General features: G+C 38.8%; 1 protein-coding gene across 5 annotated transcripts in view; it reads right to left on the minus strand.

Moving 5' to 3' along the window:
• Positions 1 to 24120, minus strand: part of LOC128639875 (L-threonine ammonia-lyase-like) — a 113104-nt gene that overhangs the window by 44717 nt on the left and 44267 nt on the right. For all 5 annotated transcript variants that reach the window (XM_053692099.1, XM_053692097.1, XM_053692098.1 and 2 more), the window contains 3 exons: positions 10283 to 10448; positions 9186 to 9282; positions 4842 to 4917 (listed from right to left, as the gene is read on the minus strand). In XM_053692099.1, coding sequence (XP_053548074.1) covers positions 4842 to 4917; positions 9186 to 9282; positions 10283 to 10448 — 339 coding nt within the window. The remainder of the gene's footprint in view (positions 1 to 4841; positions 4918 to 9185; positions 9283 to 10282; positions 10449 to 24120) is intronic.

Below are 24120 nucleotides of genomic sequence, written 5' to 3' on the forward strand. Positions count from 1 at the left end.
AGGCTCACTACAGTAAGTACAATGTTCCTAAGGCTCACTACAGTAAGTGCAATGTTCCTAAGGCTCACTACAGTAAGTACAATGTTCCTAAGGCTCACTACAGTAAGTGCAATGTTCCTAAGGCTCACTACAGTAAGTACAATGTTCCTAAGGCTCACTACAGTAAGTACAATGTTCCTAAGGCTCACTACAGTAAGTACAATGTTCCTAAGGCTCACTACAGTAAGTGCAATGTTCCTAAGGCTCACTACAGTAAGTGCAATGTTCCTAAGGCTCACTGCAGTAAGTACAATGTTCCTAAGGCTCACTACAGTAAGTGCAATGTTCCTAAGGCTCACTACAGTAAGTGCAATGTTCCTAAGGCTCACTGCAGTAAGTACAATGTTATTTAGGCTCACTACAGTAAGTACAATATTCTTAAGGCTCATTACAGTAAGTACAATATTCCTAAGGCTCACTACAGTAAGTACAATGTTCCTTAGGCTCATTAAAGTAAGTACAATATTCCTAAGGCTCACTACAGTAAGTACAATGTTCCTAAGGTTCACTACAGTAAGTACAATATTCCTAAGGATCATTACAGTAAGTACAATATTCCTAAGGATCATTATAGTAAGTTCAATGTTCCTTAGTCTCACTACAGAATGTACAATGTTCCTAAGGCTCACTACAGTAAGTACAATATTCCCAAGGCTCACTACAGTAAGTACAATATTCCTAAGGCTCATTACAGTAAGTACAATATTCCTAAGGCTCACTACAGTAAGTAAAATATTCCCACGGCTCACTACAGTAACTACAATATTCCTAAGGCTCATTACAGTAAGTACAATGTTCCTAAGGCTCATTACAGTAAGTACAATATTCCTAAGGCTCATTACAATAAGTACAATGTTCCTTAGGCTCACTAAAGTAAGTACAATATTCCTAAGGCTCACTACAGTAAATACAATTTTCCTAAGGCTCACTACAGTAAGTACAATGTTCCTAAGTTTCACTACAGTAAGTACCATATTCCTAAGGATCATTATAGTAAGTACAATATTCCTAAGGATCATTACAGTAAGTTCAATGTTCCTTAGTCTCACTACAGAAAGTTCAATGTTCTTAAGGGTCACTACAGTAAGTACAATATTCCCAAGGCTCACTACAGTAAGTACAATATTCCTAAGGCTTATTACAGTAAGTACAATGTTCCTAAGGCTCACTACAGTAAGTACAAAGTTCCTAAGGCTCACTAAAGTAAGTACAATGTTCCTAAGGCTCACTACAGTAAGTACAAAGTTCCTAAGGCTCACAACAGTAAGTATAGTATTCCTAAGGCTCACTACAGTAAGTACAATGTTCCTAAGGCTCACTACAGTAAGTACAATATCCCTAAGGCTCACTACAGTAAGTACAATGTTCCTAAGGTTCACTAAAGTAAGTACAATATTCCTAAGTATCATTACAGTAAGTGCAATGTTCCTTAGTCTCACTACAGAAAGTACAATGTTCTTAAGGCTCACTACAGTAAGTACAATATTCCCAAGGCTCACTACAGTAAGTACAATATTCCTAAGGCTCATTACAGTAAGTACAATATTCCCAAGGGTCACTACAGTAAGTACAATATTCCCAAGGATCACTACAGTAAGTACAATATTCCTAAGGCTCATTACAGTAAGTCCAATGTTCCTAAGGCTCACTACAGTAAGTACAATATTCCTAAGGCTCACTACAGTAAGTACAATGTTCCTAAGGCTCACAACAGTAAGTACAATGTTCCCAAAGCTCACTAAAGTAAGTGCAATGTTCCTAAAGTTTACTACAAAAAGTAGAAAGTTCCTTAGGCTCACTACAGTAAGTATAATATTCTATGGCTCACTACAGTAAGTACTATATTTCTAAGGCTCACTACAGTAAGTACAATGTTCCTAAGGCTCACTACAGTAAGTACAATATTCCTAAGGCTCACTACAGTAAGTACAATGTTCCTAAGGCTCACTACAGTAAGTACAATATTCCTAAGGCTCACTACAGTAAGTACAATATTCCTAAGGCTCACTAAAGTAAGTACAATGTTCCTTAGGCTCACTAAAGTAAGTACAATGTTCCTAAGGCTCACTAAAGTAAGTACAATGTTCCTAAGGCTCACTAAAGTAAGAACAATGTTCCTTAGGCTCAGTACAGTAAGTACAATATTCCTAAGGCTCACTTCAGCAAGTACGATATTCCTAAGGCTCACTTCAGCAAGTACAATGTTCCTAAGGCTCACTACAGTAAGTGCAATGTTCCTAACGTTTACTACAAAAAGTACAAAGTTCCTTAGGTTCACTACAGTAAGTATAATATTTCTAAGGCTCACTACAGTAAGTACTATATTTCTAAGGCGCACTACAGTAAGTATAATGTTCATAAGGCTCACTACAGTAAGTACAATGTTCCTAAGGCTCACTACAGTAAGTACAATGTTCCTAAGGTTCACTACAGTAAGTACAATATTCCTAAGGATCATTACAGTAAGTACAATATTCCTAAGGATCATTATAGTTCAATGTTCCTTAGTCTCACTACAGAATGTACAATGTTCCCAAGGCTCACTACAGTAAGAACAATATTCCCAAGGCTCACTACAGTAAGTACAATATTCCTAAGGCTCATTACAGTAAGTACAATATTCCTAAGGCTCACTACAGTAAGTAAAATATTCCCACGGCTCACTACAGTAACTACAATATTCCTAAGGCTCATTACAGTAAGTACAATGTTCCTAAGGCTCATTACAGTAAGTACAATATTCCTAAGGCTCATTACAATAAGTACAATGTTCCTTAGGCTCACTAAAGTAAGTACAATATTCCTAAGGCTCACTACAGTAAGTACAATGTTCCTAAGGCTCACTACAGTAAGTACAATGTTCCTAAGTTTCACTACAGTAAGTACCATATTCCTAAGGATCATTACAGTAAGTTCAATGTTCCTTAGTCTCACTACAGAAAGTACAATGTTCTTAAGGGTCACTACAGTAAGTACAATATTCCCAAGGCTCACTACAGTAAGTACAATATTCCTAAGGCTTATTACAGTAAGTACAATGTTCCTAAGGCTCACTACAGTAAGTACAAAGTTCCTAAGGCTCACTAAAGTAAGTACAATGTTCCTAAGGCTCACTACAGTAAGTACAAAGTTCCTAAGGCTCACAACAGTAAGTATAGTATTCCTAAGGCTCACTACAGTAAGTACAATATCCCTAAGGCTCACTACAGTAAGTACAATGTTCCTAAGGTTCACTAAAGTAAGTACAATATTCCTAAGTATCATTACAGTAAGTGCAATGTTCCTTAGTCTCACTACAGAAAGTACAATGTTCCTAAGGCTCACTACAGTAAGTACAATATTCCCAAGGCTCACTACAGTAAGTACAATATTCCTAAGGCTCATTACAGTAAGTACAATACTCCCAAGGGTCACTACAGTAAGTACAATATTCCCAAGGATCACTACAGTAAGTACAATATTCCTAAGGCTCATTACAGTAAGTCCAATGTTCCTAAGGCTCACTACAGTAAGTACAATATTCCTAAGGCTCACTACAGTAAGTACAATGTTCCTAAGGCTCACAACAGTAAGTACAATGTTCCCAAAGCTCACTAAAGTAAGTGCAATGTTCCTAAAGTTTACTACAAAAAGTACAAAGTTCCTTAGGCTCACTACAGTAAGTATAATATTCTATGGCTCACTACAGTAAGTACTATATTTCTAAGGCTCACTACAGTAAGTACAATGTTCCTAAGGCTCACTACAGTAAGTACAATATTCCTAAGGCTCACTACAGTAAGTACAATGTTCCTAAGGCTCACTACAGTAAGTACAATATTCCTAAGGCTCACTACAGTAAGTACAATATTCCTAAGGCTCACTAAAGTAAGTACAATGTTCCTTAGGCTCACTAAAGTAAGTACAATGTTCCTAAGGCTCACTAAAGTAAGAACAATGTTCCTTAGGCTCAGTACAGTAAGTACAATATTCCTAAGGCTCACTTCAGCAAGTACGATATTCCTAAGGCTCACAACAGTAAGTACAATGTTCCCAAAGCTCACTAAAGTAAGTGCAATGTTCCTAAAGTTTACTACAAAAAGTACAAAGTTCCTTAGGCTCACTACAGTAAGTATAATATTCTATGGCTCACTACAGTAAGTACTATATTTCTAAGGCTCACTACAGTAAGTACAATGTTCCTAAGGCTCACTACAGTAAGTACAATATTCCTAAGGCTCACTACAGTAAGTACAATGTTCCTAAGGCTCACTACAGTAAGTACAATATTCCTAAGGCTCACTACAGTAAGTACAATATTCCTAAGGCTCACTAAAGTAAGTACAATGTTCCTTAGGCTCACTAAAGTAAGTACAATGTTCCTAAGGCTCACTAAAGTAAGTACAATGTTCCTAAGGCTCACTAAAGTAAGAACAATGTTCCTTAGGCTCAGTACAGTAAGTACAATATTCCTAAGGCTCACTTCAGCAAGTACGATATTCCTAAGGCTCACTTCAGCAAGTACAATGTTCCTAAGGCTCACTACAGTAAGTGCAATGTTCCTAACGTTTACTACAAAAAGTACAAAGTTCCTTAGGTTCACTACAGTAAGTATAATATTTCTAAGGCTCACTACAGTAAGTACTATATTTCTAAGGCTCACTACAGTAATTATAATGTTCATAAGGCTCACTACAGTAAGTACAATGTTCCTAAGGCTCACTACAGTAAGTACAATATTCCTAACGCTCACTACAGTACGTACAATATTCCTAAGGCTCACTACAGTAAGTACTTACTATATAAGTATGTATTGTACCCACCTCACCGATATCACTTGGTCTACAAGTTTCTTGGTCAACTTCAATGTATTGACACCAAAGGAAGGTCCTCCCAGCTCTGAAAATCAGATAAGAGAATATTTTTAAAAATAACAGCACTTTTTACCAACATTTAATCTAAGAGAGTGAAATGCTCTTTCTGTAACACAAAAAAAATAACCTTGTACCTCAACCATATCTAGCAAGACACAAATAATTATATCTTTATTTTGCAAGTCCAATTTTCATACTTTAATCAGGGGTTAAATATAAAAAGGAAACATGTCTAGCTGTGTTCTAGAAGATATTAAATGTAGAATTTTAAACATCCTATAAGATTTGTGCTATACGGAAATTGTATTTAAGAACCCTTGTATTATGACTAAGAATTCAGTACAATTGTGAAATAAAAAACATGTTTAATGTCTTAATTAGATTTATATCTCAGAGCTGCTGCAACACAGAACAGATGTGAAAGTTTCATAAATCAGAACATATTATTGTGAACTACACACAAGGATTACAGCTGGCATATTTAATACTTAGTGACTATGCTTGTCTATTAAAAAGTCATTAAAACGACACAAAACAAAAAAAAATGTCTTTCATAGATCAGATGGAATATACATTTTTAAACAACTTTACAATTTACTTCTATTATCAATTTTGTTTCATTCTCTTGACGTCCTTTGTTAAAGGAGCAGCAATGCATTACTGGGAGCTAGACAAACTTATAGGTAAGAAAATGACGAGTTATATATGTGCTGCTACCAATCAGCAGCTAGATCCCACCTCCTGAACCTACCTAGGCATGCTTTTCAACAAAGGATACCAAAAGAACTGAGAAAATTAGATAACAGTACAAAATTGGAAAGTTGATTAAAATTGTATGCTGTATAAGAATGGTTATGTACCTTGAAGTGTATGACTTTAATTCTTGCCCATTCAATGTTAAGATGTGTGTTAAAAAAATGTGCTTTCCTTATTTTTGTAAAATCAAACAAAACAAAAATTAAAAAGTATGTATTTCGCAGCAGCATGTCCTGATTTTCTATCATTTTCTTTCCAATAGATTTTTGAGCTGATTCAGCCAATCAGATGTTGTATTACCCAAGTCATTGACTTCAGTGGGATGTGTTATTCCTATGTGGCTAGAAAGACAATTATTAATACACAGGTTACTTCAGTTAGTGCCCATCAGTCTCCCTAGCCGTATAGGGAGTGAGCACTACATCAAAGTAAGGGCCAGATTATCAAAAGTTTGCCTAGCATGAAGGGAAAAAAACTTTGACACTTGCAGGGGCAGCCCTCATACAATTATCTTTAAAAAATGGGCTGTCCCATGGAGCTCACTGGAAAGGGAACATTTGTCAGGGAGAGCGAATTTAGCAGGGAGCAGTGGCGCAGTTTAAAATTAAATCCTACAGCTAGCAAATACAGGGAGTGCAGAATTATTAGGCAAGTTGTATTTTTGAGGATTAATTTTATTATTGAACAACAACCATGTTCTCAATGAACCCAAAAAACTCATTAATATCAAAGCTGAATATCAAAGCTGGAAGTAGTTTTTAGTTTGTTTTTAGTTATAGCTATTTTAGGGGGATATCTGTGTGTGCAGGTGACTATTACTGTGCATAATTATTAGGCAACTTAACAAAAAACAAATATATACCCATTTCAATTATTTATTTTTACCAGTGAAACCAATATAACATCTCAACATTCACAAATATACATTTCTGACATTCAAAAACAAAACAAAAACAAATCAGTGACCAATATAGCCACCTTTCTTTGCAAGGACACTCAAAAGCCTGCCATCCATGGATTCTGTCAGTGTTTTGATCTGTTCACCATCAACATTGCGTGCAGCAGCAACCACAGCCTCCCAGACACTGTTCAGAGAGGTGTACTGTTTTCTCTCCTTGTAAATTTCACATTTGATGATGGACCACAGGTTCTCAATGGGGTTCAGATCAGGTGAACAAGGAGGCCATGTCATTAGATTTTCTTCTTTTATACCCTTTCTTGCCAGCCACGCTGTGGAGTACTTGGACGCGTGTGATGGAGCATTGTCCTGCATGAAAATCATGTTTTTCTTGAAGGATGCAGACTTCTTCCTGTACCACTGCTTGAAGAAGGTGTCTTCCAGAAACTGGCAGTAGGACTGGGAGTTGAGCTTGACTCCATCCTCAACCCGAAAAGGCCCCACAAGCTCATCTTTGATGATACCAGCCCAAACCAGTACTCCACCTCCACCTTGCTGGCATCTGAGTCGGACTGGAGCTCTCTGCCCTTTACCAATCCAGCCACAGGCCCATCCATCTGGCCCATCAAGACTCACTCTCATTTCATCAGTCCATAAAACCTTAGAAAAATCAGTCTTGAGATATTTCTTGGCCCAGTCTTGACGTTTCAGCTTGTGTGTCTTGTTCAGTGGTGGTCGTCTTTCTGCCTTTCTTACCTTGGCCATGTCTCTGAGTATTGCACACCTTGTGCTTTTGGGCACTCCAGTGATGTTGCAGCTCTGAAATATGGACAAACTGGTGGCAAGTGGCATCTTGGCAGCTGCACGCTTGACTTTTCTCAGTTCATGGGCAGTTATTTTGCGCCTTGGTTTTTCCACACGCTTCTTGCGACCCTGTTGACTATTTTGAATGAAACGCTTGATTGTTCGATGATCACGCTTCAGAAGCTTTGCAATTTTAAGAGTGCTGCATCCCTCTGCAAGATATCTCACTATTTTTGACTTTTCTGAGCCTGTCAAGTCCTTCTTTTGACCCATTTTGCCAAAGGAAAGGAAGTTGCCTAATAATTATGCACACCTGATATAGGGTGTTGATGTCATTAGACCACACCCCTTCTCATTACAGAGATGCACATCACCTAATATGCTTAATTGGTAGTAGGCTTTCAAGCCTATACAGCTTGGAGTAAGACAACATGCATAAAGAGGATGATGTGGTCAAAATACTAATTTGCCTAATAATTCTGCACTCCCTGTAGAAATTTACAATCGCCTCTGTTTTTGAATATATGTGTTTTTCCATTAGGGTAATTAATAAGTGTTTTGCGTATTTTGACACAATCTCTACATTTTTTAGTTCGTAAGAAAAAAACAGCGAGAACTGAAGGGGGAAAATGTTTAGATAATTTCAATTTAAATTTTTCCATGAAATTAGATTTTTGCACAACACTTTAATTAAGATTTTTAATGCAATTAAACAATACAATTTTTACTGTGTATTTTCATTACAATATTTCATTTATTTGCTGTATACATTTTTTTAATTAGGATTTTTTTGAGTTCTGTTATAATGTATGAAACTCTGCATCACTTTCCATACTTAAAAGCAGGGAACACCCCTTTGCAAGACACACTGATCTCAAGGTAAAAACTAACTTTAAAGAATAAGAACAGGGGCTTCATAGTACTGGAGAGATTTCTTAGAAAATCTCACAAGCCCAGAGAACTTTTGATTATTAGCCTTAAATATCTTTGGTCTTCATTTTAAAAATGTGCAGAAACAGGGGATAGAACAAGAGAGAGAACTGAAAAATAAAGAGGCTTTATCTACTGACTCAAACATTTCTCTGATTACGTTTTACTTGACATGAACACAACTACCAGGAACACAGGGTATATGGTCACTGTCAGGACACAATTCTAAAGAGCTTATCTAGTCCCTGTCAATATACTTCAGCATGGTTATGAGGAATTTTTATTACATACATTTATATATGTGAGTTTGTATATATGTGTAGGGTAAAAAGCCCTATATGTGTAGGGTAGGGGAAAAGAGAACGAGGCCGAATTATCAAATGTCTGTCGGACCTGATCCGACAGTGCGGATCAGGTCTGACAGACATCGCTGAATGCGGAGAGCAATGCGCTCTCCGTATTCAGAATTGCGCCAGCATTGCAATGCTGCCCCCTGCAGACTCACGGCTAATCGGCCACCAGCAGGGAGGTGTCAATCAACTCGATTGTACTTGATCGGGTTGAATTGTGGCGATTCCTATCCGCCTCATCAGAGCAGGTGGACAGGGTTATGGAGCAGCGGTCTTTAGACCGCTGCTTCATAACTGATGTTTCTGGCGAGTCTGAAGACTCGCCAGAAATAGGGGCCCTCAAGTTCCATTCAGAGCTTGATAAATGGACCTCATTGTCTCTAATATTGCCCAATGGTTCATATGTTTCTAGTTATGCCCTTGCTCTTTGCTATATATCTGTAAAACTATTATTGTATTTAAATACAACTAGTCAGTAGTCATATAAAACTTAAAAAGAGCTCTAATATTTTTAAAAGTTTCAACACAATTAGAAATACAAAGAAAGCCTCTTACCTCCATACAAAGGGTGAGTGATGTAGTCGTGCTCTGTTAAACAGTGACCTGTTTTTAAAGACTGTTGTATTATGGGGAACTTCTCACATTCAACACCCTGTAAAAATCATAAGTCATAATCAGGTGAATTAAATCAGATTCTACATAACGTTTTCCAATTTATTATCATTTGTGTTATAACTGGGTACCACTGGTTCCTATTCTAAACCATATGAACAATAACTATAGAAAAGCCAAGATATACCAACCCAACCAACAATGGATTTCCAAGCGGCTAAGGCTGCTGAACATGAAATGTGCAGGGGACACAGCAATGATTGACATATGGTATATTTGCTACATGGCTTTTCCCAAAGAATGTAAAAACTGTTGATAATTTGTACTACTTCTTGTAAGTTGCCACTAACTGCCTCATACCACTGTAGGACTCCAAGTATAATGGCTCATAAGCTGTTACTTGTATTTATATTGTTGCATAATTACCACTACCAGTAATGGGTTGCACAGGATCTAAGTATAGTTTTTTAAAGGGACATAAAAATCATCACTGATAGAGCGAACATTTTAAAAATACTTCTGTTATCAAATTGACTTCTTGGTAACTGATGTGGAAACTTTCCATTTGATGATAACTAGATAGGCTCAGGAGTGAGCATGTGTTATAAGCATTATGTGGCAACCATGTTTGCAACAATACTATACATACAAGCTTTCTCCTTGTAGTACATTGCATTGAGACTACCTTGGTATGCTTTTTAACAAAGGATGCCAAGTGAAACAAAATAAAATAGATAATAGAAATAAGATAGAAAGTTTTTAAAAAAATGTGTGTGCTAACTTAATCATAGAATACAAATTCTGGGTTTTATGTCCCTTTAAGGGTTTAATGGTGACTTCCATATCCCTTTGAAATAAATTCTATTTTAAAGTGGCTGAAATATTATGTACCTTCTGCTGTGAAGGTGCACAAGTCATTAAATACAAGCTTGAATGAATTATTATTATTATGTACATAAACTATAATAGCAATGCTTACTCTATTAATGTAAAGACACAAACAGTGAGTTAATGAACAAGTTAAAAATAAACAGACTTACGATCACACAGATTTTTGAATTGAGGTGTTTGAGGGCAGCGGCTGACCCTGCAAGCAAACCACAGTGTCCCCCCGCTGGCAAGATCACAGCATCCAGACTGGGTACCTGTTCATATATCTCCAGCCCAACAGTACCCAAACCAGCAAGATACCCAGCACTGTCCTCCCTGGCAGAAAAAATTAAAAATCATTAAATATTATTATTGATAAATTTGCAATTTATACCCCATAAAGGGCCAGATTATAAGTAGAGCGGTAGTTTGCATTCGAGCGTTAAAACCGCTAGAAGTAAAAAGGATTTGCTCAGAGATTTGCGCTTTTGTGTTTGCAAAGTCGTGGTAACAAATAGAGGCCTATCTATCAAGCTCCAAATGGAGCTTGAAGGGCCGTGTTTCTGGCGAGTCTTCAGACTCGCCAGAAACAGCATTTATGATCAGCGGTCTAAAGGCCGCTGCTCCATAACCCTGTCCGCCTGCTCTGAGCAGGCGGACAGACACCGCCGCAATTCAACCCGATCGAGTACGATCGGGTTGATTGACAACTCCCTGCAGGTCTGCAGGGGGCGTTGCACCAGCAGCTCTTGTGAGCTGCTGGTGCAATGCTGAATACGGAGAACGTATTGCCCTCCGCATTCAGCGAGGTCTTGCGGACCTGATCCGCACTGTCGGACCAGGTCCGCAAGACCTTTGTTAAATTTGCCTCATAGACTTTCAGAAGTCACAAAAGCAAAATCGCATTCCCCATAAACTTCAATGAAGCAGAAAAAGTAAAAACAAATCTAATACCTACAAGTTGCGCAAACACGATCGCAGTTATTTAAAAACCAGAGCTCTGCAGTCTCAGTAATCATTCTAGTGTAAAACACGAATGCGCTCATGCATTTGCATTTACTTTTAACTTGTTATACGAGCGGAATTTAACTTGCATGCAAATGGCCGCAATAACCCAATATCACTTGCACGCAAACAATAATAGTAATCTAGCCCAAAACATATCAAGCTAAATTCAATGACCAAAAGTAACATCATGTTTATATTATCCATTTAAACATGTCTTAAACATTACAGAAGGAATTTACAGCCTGGAAACTGATTTGTGACCAGGTGCAAGCACGTCTTTATAACCAATTGAGTTTCTACTTAAGAGGACTGTAAATCTTCATGTGTTGCCCTCTATTAGCTCTACTTGGCAAGTAAGGTTACAACATGTACGATTTAGGAAAGCAAGCAGTGGATGGGCAGCAGTTCTTATTAATGAGAGCCCATAGACAGCTGTCTAATCTTCTTAATGACACATCTGACTCAGGGTATCACAAAATTAAATGGACACTAAACTCGAAAGTACATTTTCATGATTTTTATGATTTAGACAAAGCATATCATTTAAAAAAAATCCAGTTAATTTATGTTAGCAAAACATTTTTCATTAACATCTATGGTGAATTGTTATGTTGCCACCAGTTTCCAAACTTTAGCACCTCAATGGAAACTTGCCCATTGTTGGAAACACTTCTGCCAGAGACACATGCATTCTCCTAAGGCCCTATGAGCTTACTTAGGTTTATTCATCAACAAAGGATACCAAGAGCAAAATTGACAACATTGGAAATCTGCTTGGGGGGGTTGTTTTTATTTTTTAATTTTAGGCTTTATTTAAAATATTATTATTATTTATTTAGAAAGCGCCAACAGATTCTGCAGCACTGTCCATGGGTACCAAGATATAAGTACAGCGGGGAAACAATACAATATAAGACAACATTTTACAGACAAATACAGGGGGAATTGAGGGTCCTATTCCCGTGGGAACTTACAATCTAGATGGGTAGGAGGATGGGAAACAGGAGGTGGGGACTGCAAAGGTTAGAATGATGTTAGTGAGGAGTTAGATGAGGGCAACTGTTGGTTAAGTGATATTCATTTGTTAATGAGTTGTGTGATAGGCTTCCCTGAACAAAAAGGTCTTTAGGGAGCGTTTAAAGGAGGACAGGTTAGAGGAGAGTCTGACAGCTCAAGGAAGTGAGTTCCAGAGGGTTGGTGCCGCACAAGAGAAGTCCTGTAGTCTAGCATGGGAGGAGGTGATGGTAGAGGATGCAAGGAGCAGGTCATTGTTGGATCTCAGGGGGCGGGCAGGAGAATATTTGTTGATGAGTGAGGACAGGTAGGGTGGGGCAGCATTGGTGAGGGCTTTGTAGGTCAGGGTGAGAATTTTGAATTTAATTCTGCTGTGAATGGGGAGCCAGTGAAGGGACTCGTAGAGAAGCACAGCAGATAGAGAGACAGGTGGTTTAGCCTGGCAGAGGCATTTAAAAATGGATTGAAGGGGAGAGAGGCGGGTGAGAGGGAGGCCAGTTAGTAGGTTATTACAGTAGTCAAGTCGGGAAATTACCGGGAGTGGATAAGCTGTTTAGTAGATTCAGCGCTCAGAAAAGGACACATTTTGAAAATATTCCATAGGTGGTTGCCGCAGGATGAAGAGAGCAATTGGATGTGCGGAATGAAGGACAGATTTGAGACAAGTGTGACTCAAAGGCAGCGAACTTGGGGTGATGGGGAGATAGTGGTGTCGCCAACAGTGATAGAAAAATTAGAAACTGGAGTAGAATTAGAGGGGGGATTAAAAGTAGTTCGGTCTTGGACATGTTTATTTTTAGGTGATGAGAGGCCATACAGGAGGAAATGCCAGATAAGCAGTCGCTGATGAAAAAATATAAAAGTTTAATTTTTTACTTTTAGTGTCCCTTAAAGCCAATTAGAGAGGACAGATCTGTAGATAATCTATGTCAAATGACAAACTCTTGTGTAAACTAAAACATATTCTTTTAACTGCACATTTGCCAAAGAGATTTGCAGCACCAAGGTGAACTGAAAAACATATGGAAAAAAATGTAGTGGATTAAAGGGGCATGGAACCCAGACATTTTTAAAAAGTTTCCAATTTACTTCTACTATCAAGTTTGCTTTGTTCTCGTGTTATTCTTTGTTGAATAGATATCTAGATAGGTAAGATGCATGTGTCTAGAACACTACATGGCAGGAAATAAAGCTGCCATCTAGTGCTCTTGCTCATGCATAACATTGTTGCACAACTTCTGCCGTATAGTGCTGCAGACACGTGCACGCTCCTGAACTTTCCTTCCAGCTTTTCCACAAAGGACAACAAGAAAACCAAGAAGATTTGATAATAGAAGTAAATTGGAAAGTTGTTTAAAATGACATGCTCTATCCTTATCATGAAAGAAACATTTTGGGTTTTATGTTCCTTTAATTTTCTCTGGAAGAAACTGTCCTTTTAGTCAGGCTGGCTCTCCAGATTTGATAAAAAATGCAAGACGACAGATTTTTACCTCAGTATTTATAAGACTGAAATTGAGGGAGAAAGAAAACATATCTATATTTAATAAAATGTTTTAAACAAAATATAATGTATAAACACTATAAATATCTGTCTAATTCCTCACTACTGGGTTTATTATATCTGTTACAAATTAACAGAGCTTATTACTGCATACTATTTTTGATATTACACTTTAAAAGGACATACTAGGCAAGAATAGATTTTCAAGGGTTAAACACATAAGGCCAGCAAAAAAAATCTGCCGCTAAGACTAAAATACAAATGATAAAATAGAAACCAATTTATATACTATACTAAAATACTTTATGGGACTGTAATCTCTATGACATCATCAAATATGCAAATTAGTGCACACTGGGAAATATTTTCTAAAGTTGTGGCAAGCGTGCTCCTGTGCCATTCCTGAGTACTAAATGTATGAAGCTCGCTGCCATGTCTTTCTCAGATGCGACAATGCTTTGCAGTTGGGTATATATCTAAAGTAATAAATGCTTAGATATTTTTACTCCTATCATCACATTTTCTTTGTTTCCATGGTTATCTTTGTTAAAGAGATACCTAGACAGGTGTCTGGAACACTATATTGCAGGAAATATAGTGCTCAAGACACATGCACACTTTTAAACAAAAGATACCAAAAGAACGAAGAAAATTTGATCATAGAAGTAAATTAGAAAGTTATTTAAAATTGTATGCTCTATCTGTTTCATGAAAGAAAACTTTTGGGTTTCATGCCCCTTTAATTCGGTTCTTTGTTTTTGAATCTAAAAATCTGATTTTAAAGTGAAAGTAAATCCTAGCGTTTTACAAACGCTAGGATTGACTATTGAAACAAATAAAGGGCACTTTCATTAATGAAGTGTAAGATACTTCATGTAGAAATCTCCTTTATTTGTTTTAACTTATCGCCCTTCTTAGCTGCTACAGCAGCACACGGCTAAAAAACTTTTTTGCTAAGAGGTGACATTTTCCCCTCTTAGCCAATAGCCATGCGGTAAATCCGGCTCCCATGGGCGCCAAGCCGGATTTACCGCACGGCTATTGGCTAAGAGGTGAAAATGTCACTTCTTAGCAAAAAAATTTTTTAGCCATGGGCTGCTGTAGCAGCTAAAAACGGCGATCGATTGAATCAAATAAAGGAGCTTTCTACATGAAGTATCTTATACTAAATGAATGAAAGTCACCTTTATTTGTTTCAAAAGTCAATCCTAGCGTTTATAAAACGCTAGGATTTACTTTCACTTTAAGTGCTATTTTAAACTCTACCATCTATATGTGATCTCTGTATTGTACGTTGGTATCTGTTTACTAAAATAACTTCATTTCATGTCAGACTAATTTAGTGTTTTACAAGCAGAACAAGACAATACGTAGGAAGATTTATGCATTACAGATTTAGTTAATGCCGTGTACCTCAACAATATATTGCATCAATTTTAATTTGAACCATGCACTGAAAACTTCTATCATGTATATGAAAGAGCACTATTTATATATCTGAAGCACTTTTTTGTATGAAAAATAGGGTCAATTAAAGTTGTTTAAAGGGACACTCAAGCCAAAAGTAAACTTTCATTATTCAGATAGAGCAAGCAATTTTAAACAACTTTACAATTTACTTCCATTAACAAAATCTGCACAGTCTTTTTATATTTACACTTTTTGAGTCAACAGCTCCTACTGAGCATGTGCAAGAATTTACAGAATATATACGTATATGCATTTATGATTGGCTGATGGCTGTCACATGATACAGTGGAATTAGACAACACAAAACATAAAATACAATTCTAACCTTTATATATTTGTGATACCAAACACTTGCAATTGCATAGCACATTTTATTATGATAAAGATTTATGAATTTATGTTCCAGTGCATATGCAATCTATAGCGAACACAAACACTGGGACATTTGTCCCAACATTTGTAGGAACATGCGCTAGGAAAGCAAAGCCACATTGTCATTACGATGCGGGATTCTGGTTGCACTTTCAGTTTCTAGCGCCCCCACTGTTTCTACGGGAAGGTGAGGTCAGTGTTAACTTCACCAGGTCCAAAAACAAAGATAAAATAAAAATCTAAAAGGTATTTGATGATTTCTTCTACTCCTTTTAGAATTTCCATTGCTTTAGATAGATCAATCTGATAGGCAAATCTGATAGATCTAATAGAGAAATCTGATAGGCAAATCTGATAGATCTAATAGAGAAATCTGATAGGCAAATCTGATAGATCTAATAGAGAAATCTGATAGGCAAATCTGATAGATCTAATAGAGAAATCTGATAGGCAAATCTGATAGATCTAATAGAGAAATCTGATAGGCAAATCTGATAGATCTTGACGACAAATCTGATAGATCTGATAAACAAATATCATAGACAAATCTGACAGACAAATCTGATAGACAAATATGATAGACAAATCTGATAGATCAGATAGACAAATCTGATAGATCTGATAGACAAATCTGATAGATCAGATAGACAAATCTGATAGATCTGATAGACAAATTTGATAGACAAATCTGATAGATTTGATAAACCAATTTTATAGATCTGATGGACAAATCTGACAGATCTGATTGACAAATCTGATATATCTGATTAACAAATCTGATAAACAAATCTGATAGACAAATCTGATATACACCTGATAGACAAACCTGATAGATCTGATAGATAAATCTGATAGACAAAGCTTATAGATCTAATAGACAAATCTGATAGACAAATCTAATAGACACATCTGATAGATCTGATAGATAAATCTGATAGACAAATCTAATAGATCTAATAGAAAAATCTGATAGACAAATCTGATAGATCTGATTAACAAATCTGATAAACAAATCTGACAGAGCTGATAAACAAATCTGATAGATCTGATTTACAAATCTGATAGATCTGATAGATAAATCTGATAGATCTGATTGACAAATCTGATAGACAAATCTGATAGATGTGATAGACAAATCTGATATACACATCTGATAGATCAGATTGACAAATCTGATAGATCTGATTAACACAGTTATGTACTTGAAATGCAAAAAGAATTGCAAGAAATAGAAAGATTGCCCAACTCTATTACTATATATATGAGAAAAAAAAGTTTCCTTACAAATTGGCACATGCATACTAAATACCTTTATTGAAAAATTGCCAACAGATCAGAGTCCAGCCAGACTCCTGCCTACACACAAACACTCACTGTTAAAAGTAGCTTAAACTCAGTACTATAAATGACTATTATAAAGAATAAGTATTATAAAGAATAATGTACAATATATTCAAATGGCGTTTAGTAAATACCCCTCTTATAAGGTTATGCCGTTGAATTTGGTACCAGGTGAATGCAAAGGCAGATACAAAAAAATAGCACTTGGAATGACAAAAGGTATTATCACATATTATGTAGTGTCAGGGTGCCAGGAATCAGACTGAGACGAGAAGTGCAAAAATAATCACACCTTTATTAATAACAAAAAAAATAATAAAAAGTCCACAAGTCAAATAACAAGCCAGGAGTCAAAACCAGAGCTGGTAGTCAAACGAGCCGAGTCAGGAGCCAAAGCGAATAGTCAGACGAGCCGAAATCAGGAACAAGGAAAACAGCAGAGTTAGGAACAAGTCAGGGATCAGGAACCAGGAAGGATGTCAGACAGCCAGGTAATACACAGGAACTCTCACAAACAGGTCTGAGACAACGCAAAGGCAAAGCATACTGAACAGAGGCCCTTTAAATAATAAGTGATGACATCACAATTCTGAGACTGCATCCTGTCTCACACAGATGATGCACACCAGTCTGGCCATAAAAGGAAGTACAGGAAATGAGCAGCATCCCCCACAATGCACCATAGTCAGCAAGGGAGGTGAGTAAAATGGCTACCAGAAGCACATGGCAAACAAAACAGGGAAAAAACCCAGACAGTACCCTCCCCTCAACGACCCCTCCCCTGCGGAGGGCAAAAGGCTTATTGGGGAAACGGCCATGGAAGGCACGGAGGAGGGCGGGAGCATGAACATCAGAGGAGGGAACACAAGAACGCTCCTACGGACCGTAGCCCCTCCAGTGAACAAAATACTATATACGGCCCCTGGACATACGAGAGTGAATAATGCTGCTGGCCTCCTACTCCTCATGTTTGTCAACAAAGATAGGACGGGGACAAGGCAACACAGTGGTAAACCAATTAAAAACCAATGGTTTCAAAAGGGAGACATGAAAAACATTGGAGATGCACATTGTTGGAGGAAGGTCAAGAGCATAGGCCACAGGATTGACCCGTCGGAGTATTCGAAAAGGACCAACATAATGGGGAGCCAGTTTATTGGAAGGCACATGAAGGTTCAAGTTGCGGGAGGACAGCCAAACTCTCTCACCAACCTGGTAGGAAGGCGCAGGCAGACGCCTACGATCAGCCTGGAACTTTTAGCGCTGCATAGAACGATGAAGGCAATCCTGAATCTGCACCCACGTGTAACGGAGTTGCCGGAGATGCTCCTTCAAACCTGGAATAAGCAGAGACATGAATGAATCGGGCAACAAGGATGGTTGAAACCCATAATTCGCCATGAACGGGATAACTTGGAGGAAGCATTAAAATCACTATTACGAGCAAACTCTGCCCAAGGTAACAGTTCAGACCAATTATGGTGGTGATCTGAGACATAGCAACGGAGGAACTGTTCCAGAGCTTAATTAGTTACGCAGCCCCATTGGATCGAGGGTGATATGCCGAGGAGAAGGAAAGCTGGGTCACCATTTGAGCATAAAAGGAATGCCAAAATCTGGAGACAAACTGGCTACCCCGGTCCGACACTATCTCCTTGGGTAACCCATGTAAATGGAAGACCCCCCCCCCGTGCAAAAATTGAAGCAAGCTCCTGAGCGGCAGGCAACTTCATCAAGGGAATGCAATGTGACATTTTAGAAAAACGGTCAACCACCATAAGGATAACAGTATTGCCATTGTAAACAGGGAGCTCGACAATGAAGTCCATGGAAAGATGTGTCCAAGGATGCTCCCATTAGCAATAGGTTGAAGAAGACCCACAGGAAGACATCGAGGAGTCTTATTCTGTGCACAAACTGAGCAGGAGGCAACATACACAGCAACATCAAAACGAAGACCTGGACACCTGAATTGTCGAGTGACAGACCAAATCATTTGGTTCTTGCCAGGGTGACCTGCGGCTTTGGGAGAGTGGTAAGTGTGGAAAAGTTTAGTTCGAAGATTCTCAGGAACAAAACACTTACCACTAGGTTTCTCAGGAGGTGCATTGGTTTTTTGCCGCCAGGATCTCCTCCCCCAAGGGAGAAGTCAAATTAGTACGTATGGTAGCTAAAATATGGTCAGGAGGTATAACAGGAGTAGGTACAGACTCCTTCTTGGACAGAGGCGAAAATTGTTGAGAGAGGGCATCAGCTCTAACATTCTTACTACCAGGCATGTAGGAGACCACATAATTAAACCAAGACAAAAATAGCACCCATCTGGCCTGTTGGGGCGACAAACGTTTTGTTTCAGATAGATAAGTTAAATTCTTGTGGTCAGTAAGAATGAGCACTGGCACGCTAGTACCCTCGAGAAGATGCCTCCATTCCTTGAGTGCCAAAATTATGGCCAGTAATTCCCTGTCACCAATTTCAGAATTGCACTCCGCTGGAGACAATTTCTTAGAGAAGAAACCACACGGATGCAAGGAACCGTCAGGCATAGGACGTTGAGACAAGAGGGCACCTACTCCAGTCTCAGACGCATCGACCTCAAGAACGAAAGGCAGGACAGGGTTAGGATGAGCCAGAACTGGAGCGGCAGCAAAGGCAGTCTTAAGACTATCAAAGGCCTTAATGGCAGTAGGTGACCAATGGAGTGGATCATTCTATTTACGGGTCATGTCTGTGATAGGTTTGACCAAGGAAGAAAAGTTTTTAATAACTTTCTATAGTAATTGGCGAACCCCAAAAAACGTTGAATAGACCAAAGACCAACTGGGCGAGGCCACTGCAGAACGACAGATAACTTGTCAGGATCCACAGAGAACCCTGCAACGGAGATAACATAACCTAGGAAGGTTACTTGAGTCTGATGGAACTCACATTTCTTGAGTTTACAAAACAGGCCATTCTCACGTAGTCTCTGAAGAACTCATGTAACATCAGAACGATGAGCCTCGAGTGTGGGTGAGTGTATGAGGATGTCGTCTAAGTACACCACAACACACTGATGCAACATATCTCGTAGGACATCATTAATAAATTACTGTAAAACAGCAAGAGCATTACATAGGCCAAAGGACATTACAAGATACTCATAATGCCCACTCCTGGTGTTAAACGCTGTTTTCCATTCGTGGACCTCCTTGATCCTAACGAGATTGTACGCTCCTCTCAAATCAAGTTTAGTAAAGACCGTAGCTCACTTAAGGCGGTCAAAGAGTTCCGTAATGAGCGGAATCGGGTAAGCATTCTTAATGGTAAGATGATTAAGACCCCTATAATTGATGCATGGTCTTAACTCGCCACCCTTTTTCTTCACAAAGAAAAAGCCAGCCCCTGCAGGAGAGCAGGATTTGCAGATGATCCCCCACAACAGAGCATCGGCAACATACTCCTCCATAGCACAATTCTCTGCAACAGACAGAGGGTAAACCCGGCCCCGAGGAGGAATGGCTCCGGGTTGCAGGTCTATGGCACAATCGTAAGACCGGTAAGGAGGCAACGTACCAGCACACACCTTGTCAAAAATGTCTAGGAACTCTCGGTACTCCTCTGGCAATTGAGATACCGAAGAAGTGCACAAGACTTTAACTGGTTTCCGAAGACAAGTGGAAATACATTGCGGGGACCACGACAAAATTTTGGACCTGCGCCAGTCGAGACTGGGATTGTGCTTTTGGAGCCATGGATAACCCAGAACAACCGGAAAATGCAGAGAGTTTATCACCTGGAACTGGAGGGTTTCAAAATAGAGAGCCCCAACAGCCATGGACAATGGAGCAGTTTTGTGAGTAACGAGTGCTGGCTGAAGGGGCCTGCCATCAATGGCCTCAATAGCAAGCGGAACGGACCGAGGCAAAACAGGAATGGAGTGCTTTGATACAAAAAAGAGTCAACAAGAGCCTGGGTGACTATGGAGGAGTCCACCCAGGAAAGGACAACCTTGACCAAAGGTTTCTCCTTAAGCGGTTCCGGGGACGAGGATAAACCACCCAAGGTCTGCCCCCGACAGGACCTTAGGTGTGAGTGTTTCCCAGCCGTATAGGACAAGACTTCAAAAGGTGGCCCTGTAACCCACAATAGAGGCAGAGCCCCTCCCTCCTCCTAAAGGCCCTCTCCGCCACAGAGAAACGCGTGAATCCCAACTGCATTGGCTCAGCAGTACCTAGTGACTCGGGACCAGGAGGCATGGGAGGAGAGGGAGGCATGGGTGGGAACGAACATGTAGGAAACAACGGAACAGGAGGCTTCTGCAAGCGCTCCTTGAAAGAGGGCCTCTCTCTGAGTCTGATGTCAATTAGGATTAAAAAAGACACCAATGCCTTGAGATCCTCTGGTAAATCTCTGGCAGCAACTTCGTCTTTAATCGCATCAGAGAGCCCATGAAAGAAGGCGGCAACAAGGGCTTCATTGTTCTAACCAACCTCTACGGCAAGCGTACGGAACTCAATAGCATACTGAGCAACAGATCTTGTACCTTGCTGAATGGACATGAGTCGTTTAGCAGCAGAGGAGGAGCGAGCCGGAACATTAAATACCTTTGAAAAGGAGGCCACAAATTCAGGGTAATTTGAAATCACAGGTTTATTAGTCTCCCACAAGGGATTAGCCCAGGCAAGAGCTGTGTCAGAGAGTAACAAGATGAGAAATCCCACCTTAGCTCTGTCAGAGGGAAACGCCTGAGGTAACATCTCAAAGTACATGCCCACCTGGTTCAAAAACCCTCTGCACTGAATAGGATCACCTCCATATCACTGAGGTAGAGGTGCAGAACCGGACATGCTCCTGGTAGGACTAGGTGCAGCAGCAGAAACAGGAGCAGCCTTAACTTGTGGGACACTTTGGTCCAAATGTGCAGTGCGAGTCAGCAGGGTTTGCAGGGCTAGTGCAAATTGATCCAAGCGGTGATCCTGTTCATCCATCCTGGAAATGATGGCAGGTAAAGGTGTATTATTAGCACCATCAGGATTCATGGCCTTTGCATAATGTCAGGGTGCCAGGAATCAAACTGAGACGAGAAGTGCAAAAATAATCACACCTTTATTAATAATAAAAAAATAATAAAAAGTCCACAAGTCAAATAACAAGCCAGGAGTCAAAACCAGAGCTGGTAGTCAGACGAGCCGAGTCAGGAGCCAAAGCTAATAGTCAGACGAGAATAGTCAGACGAGCTGGACTCAGGAACAAGGAAAACAGCAGAGTCAGGAACAAGCCAGGGATCAGGAACCAGGAAGGATGTCAGACAGCCAGGTAATACACAGAAACTCTCACAAACAGGTCTGAGAAAACGCAAAGCATCCTGAACAGAGGCCCTTTAAATAATAAGTGATGACATCACAATTCTGAGACTGCATCCTGTCTCACACAGATGATGCACACCAGTCTGGCCATAAAAGGAAATGCAGGAAATGAGCAGCATCCCCCACAATGCACCATAGTCAGCAAGAGAGGTGAGTAAAATGGCTGCCAGCAGCACATGGCAAACAAAACAGAGAAAAACCCCTGACATGTAGAGACCAATATATTTAATCAAATATCATAAGTGAGGTAATCACTCAACTAAAATACTGTGAGTGAATACAGTACATATAAAGATTATTCATTTACAGATATTAATACATATGTATCGCCTCCAAAACAAAGTACTGTATATATTTGTCTCAAACAAGCTGCAACTCTTGTTAACAAAATTGCAAATAGCGGTGGCAAAGTTAATTGACATGCTAGTCTTGTGCTTGTAAATGATAGCTGCAATATAACGTAACTTGGGGTTTACAATGTTTTTTAAAATTCACACTTATAACAGGCTCGAAATAGCCTACCCACAAAGTATTGTGTATTTAATCACAGTAATGTCTGCTATGATCAGGTGGTATTGGAGCATTTTAAATATAGTAAATATTGCTACTGCTGTAAAGATATCAATCCAGATACTGTCCACTACAGAATCATATCACAAATACTTGCAAAGGTTTTATATTTAGTCACAATAATGTCTAATATGCCCAAGTGGTTTGGAGCATCTTCAATGTAACAAGTATCCCTGGTGCTGTGAAAACAGCCAACGATTGATAACTATCAGTGCAGACGCTGCCCACTGCTGGATCATATCACAATATACACACACACTATGCTTAAAAAGTTTTTTCTATAGCAGGGACTTATATTACTGTTATACTGACTTCAGATGCATTCAAATTAAATATCAGATTAAAGTACTGAGCAAGTAATTTTAAAAGAGAGGAGGTACTATGACCTTGTGAGAGTGCCCCTGATGTGTGTTTCACATAACGCTTCCTCTGACAAATCTGATAGATCTGATAGACAAATCTTATCAATCTGATTGACAAATCTGATAGGTCTGATAGACAAATCTGATAGATCTGATAGACAAATTGGATAGATCTGATAGACAAATCTGATAGATCTGATAGACAAATCTGATAGATCTGATTGGCAAATCTGATACATCTGATAGACAAATGTAATGGACCTGATAGACAAAGCTGATAGATCTGATAGATCTGATTGACAAATCTGATAGACAAATCTGATAGATCTGATAGACAAATCTGAAAGACAAATCTGATAGATCTAATAGACAAATCTGATAGATCTAATAGACAAATCTGATAGACAAATCTGATAGATCTGATAGACAAATCTGATAGACAAATCTGATAGATCTAATAGACAAATCTAATAGATCTAATAGACAAATCTGATAGATCTAATTGACAAATCTGATAGACAAATCTGATAGATCTGATAGACAAATCTGATAGACAAATCTGATAGATCTAATAGACAAATCTAATAGATCTAATAGACAAATCTGATAGATCTAATAGACAAATCTGATAGATAAATCTGATAGACAGATCTAATTGACTAATCTGATAGACAAATCCGATAAACAAATCTGATAGATCTGATTGACAAATCTGATAGATCTGATTGACAAATCTGATAGATCTGATGGACAAAGCTGATAGACAAATCTGATAGATCTGATTGACAAATCTGATAGACAAATCTGATAGCTCTGATTGACAAATCTGATAGATCTAATAGACATATCTGATAGATAAATCTGATAAACAGATCTGATAGACTAATCTGATAGACAAATCCGATAGACAAATCTGGAAGACAAATCTGATAGATCTCATAGACAGATCTTATAGACTTTCTATGCAGACTTGCAACAAATGTGCAGCAAACATTTGAAGCTTAGCAAGTCTAGCAAGA

The sequence above is a fragment of the Bombina bombina genome, chromosome 9 (assembly GCF_027579735.1).
Source record: "Bombina bombina isolate aBomBom1 chromosome 9, aBomBom1.pri, whole genome shotgun sequence".
NCBI classification, from domain to species: domain Eukaryota; kingdom Metazoa; phylum Chordata; class Amphibia; order Anura; family Bombinatoridae; genus Bombina; species Bombina bombina.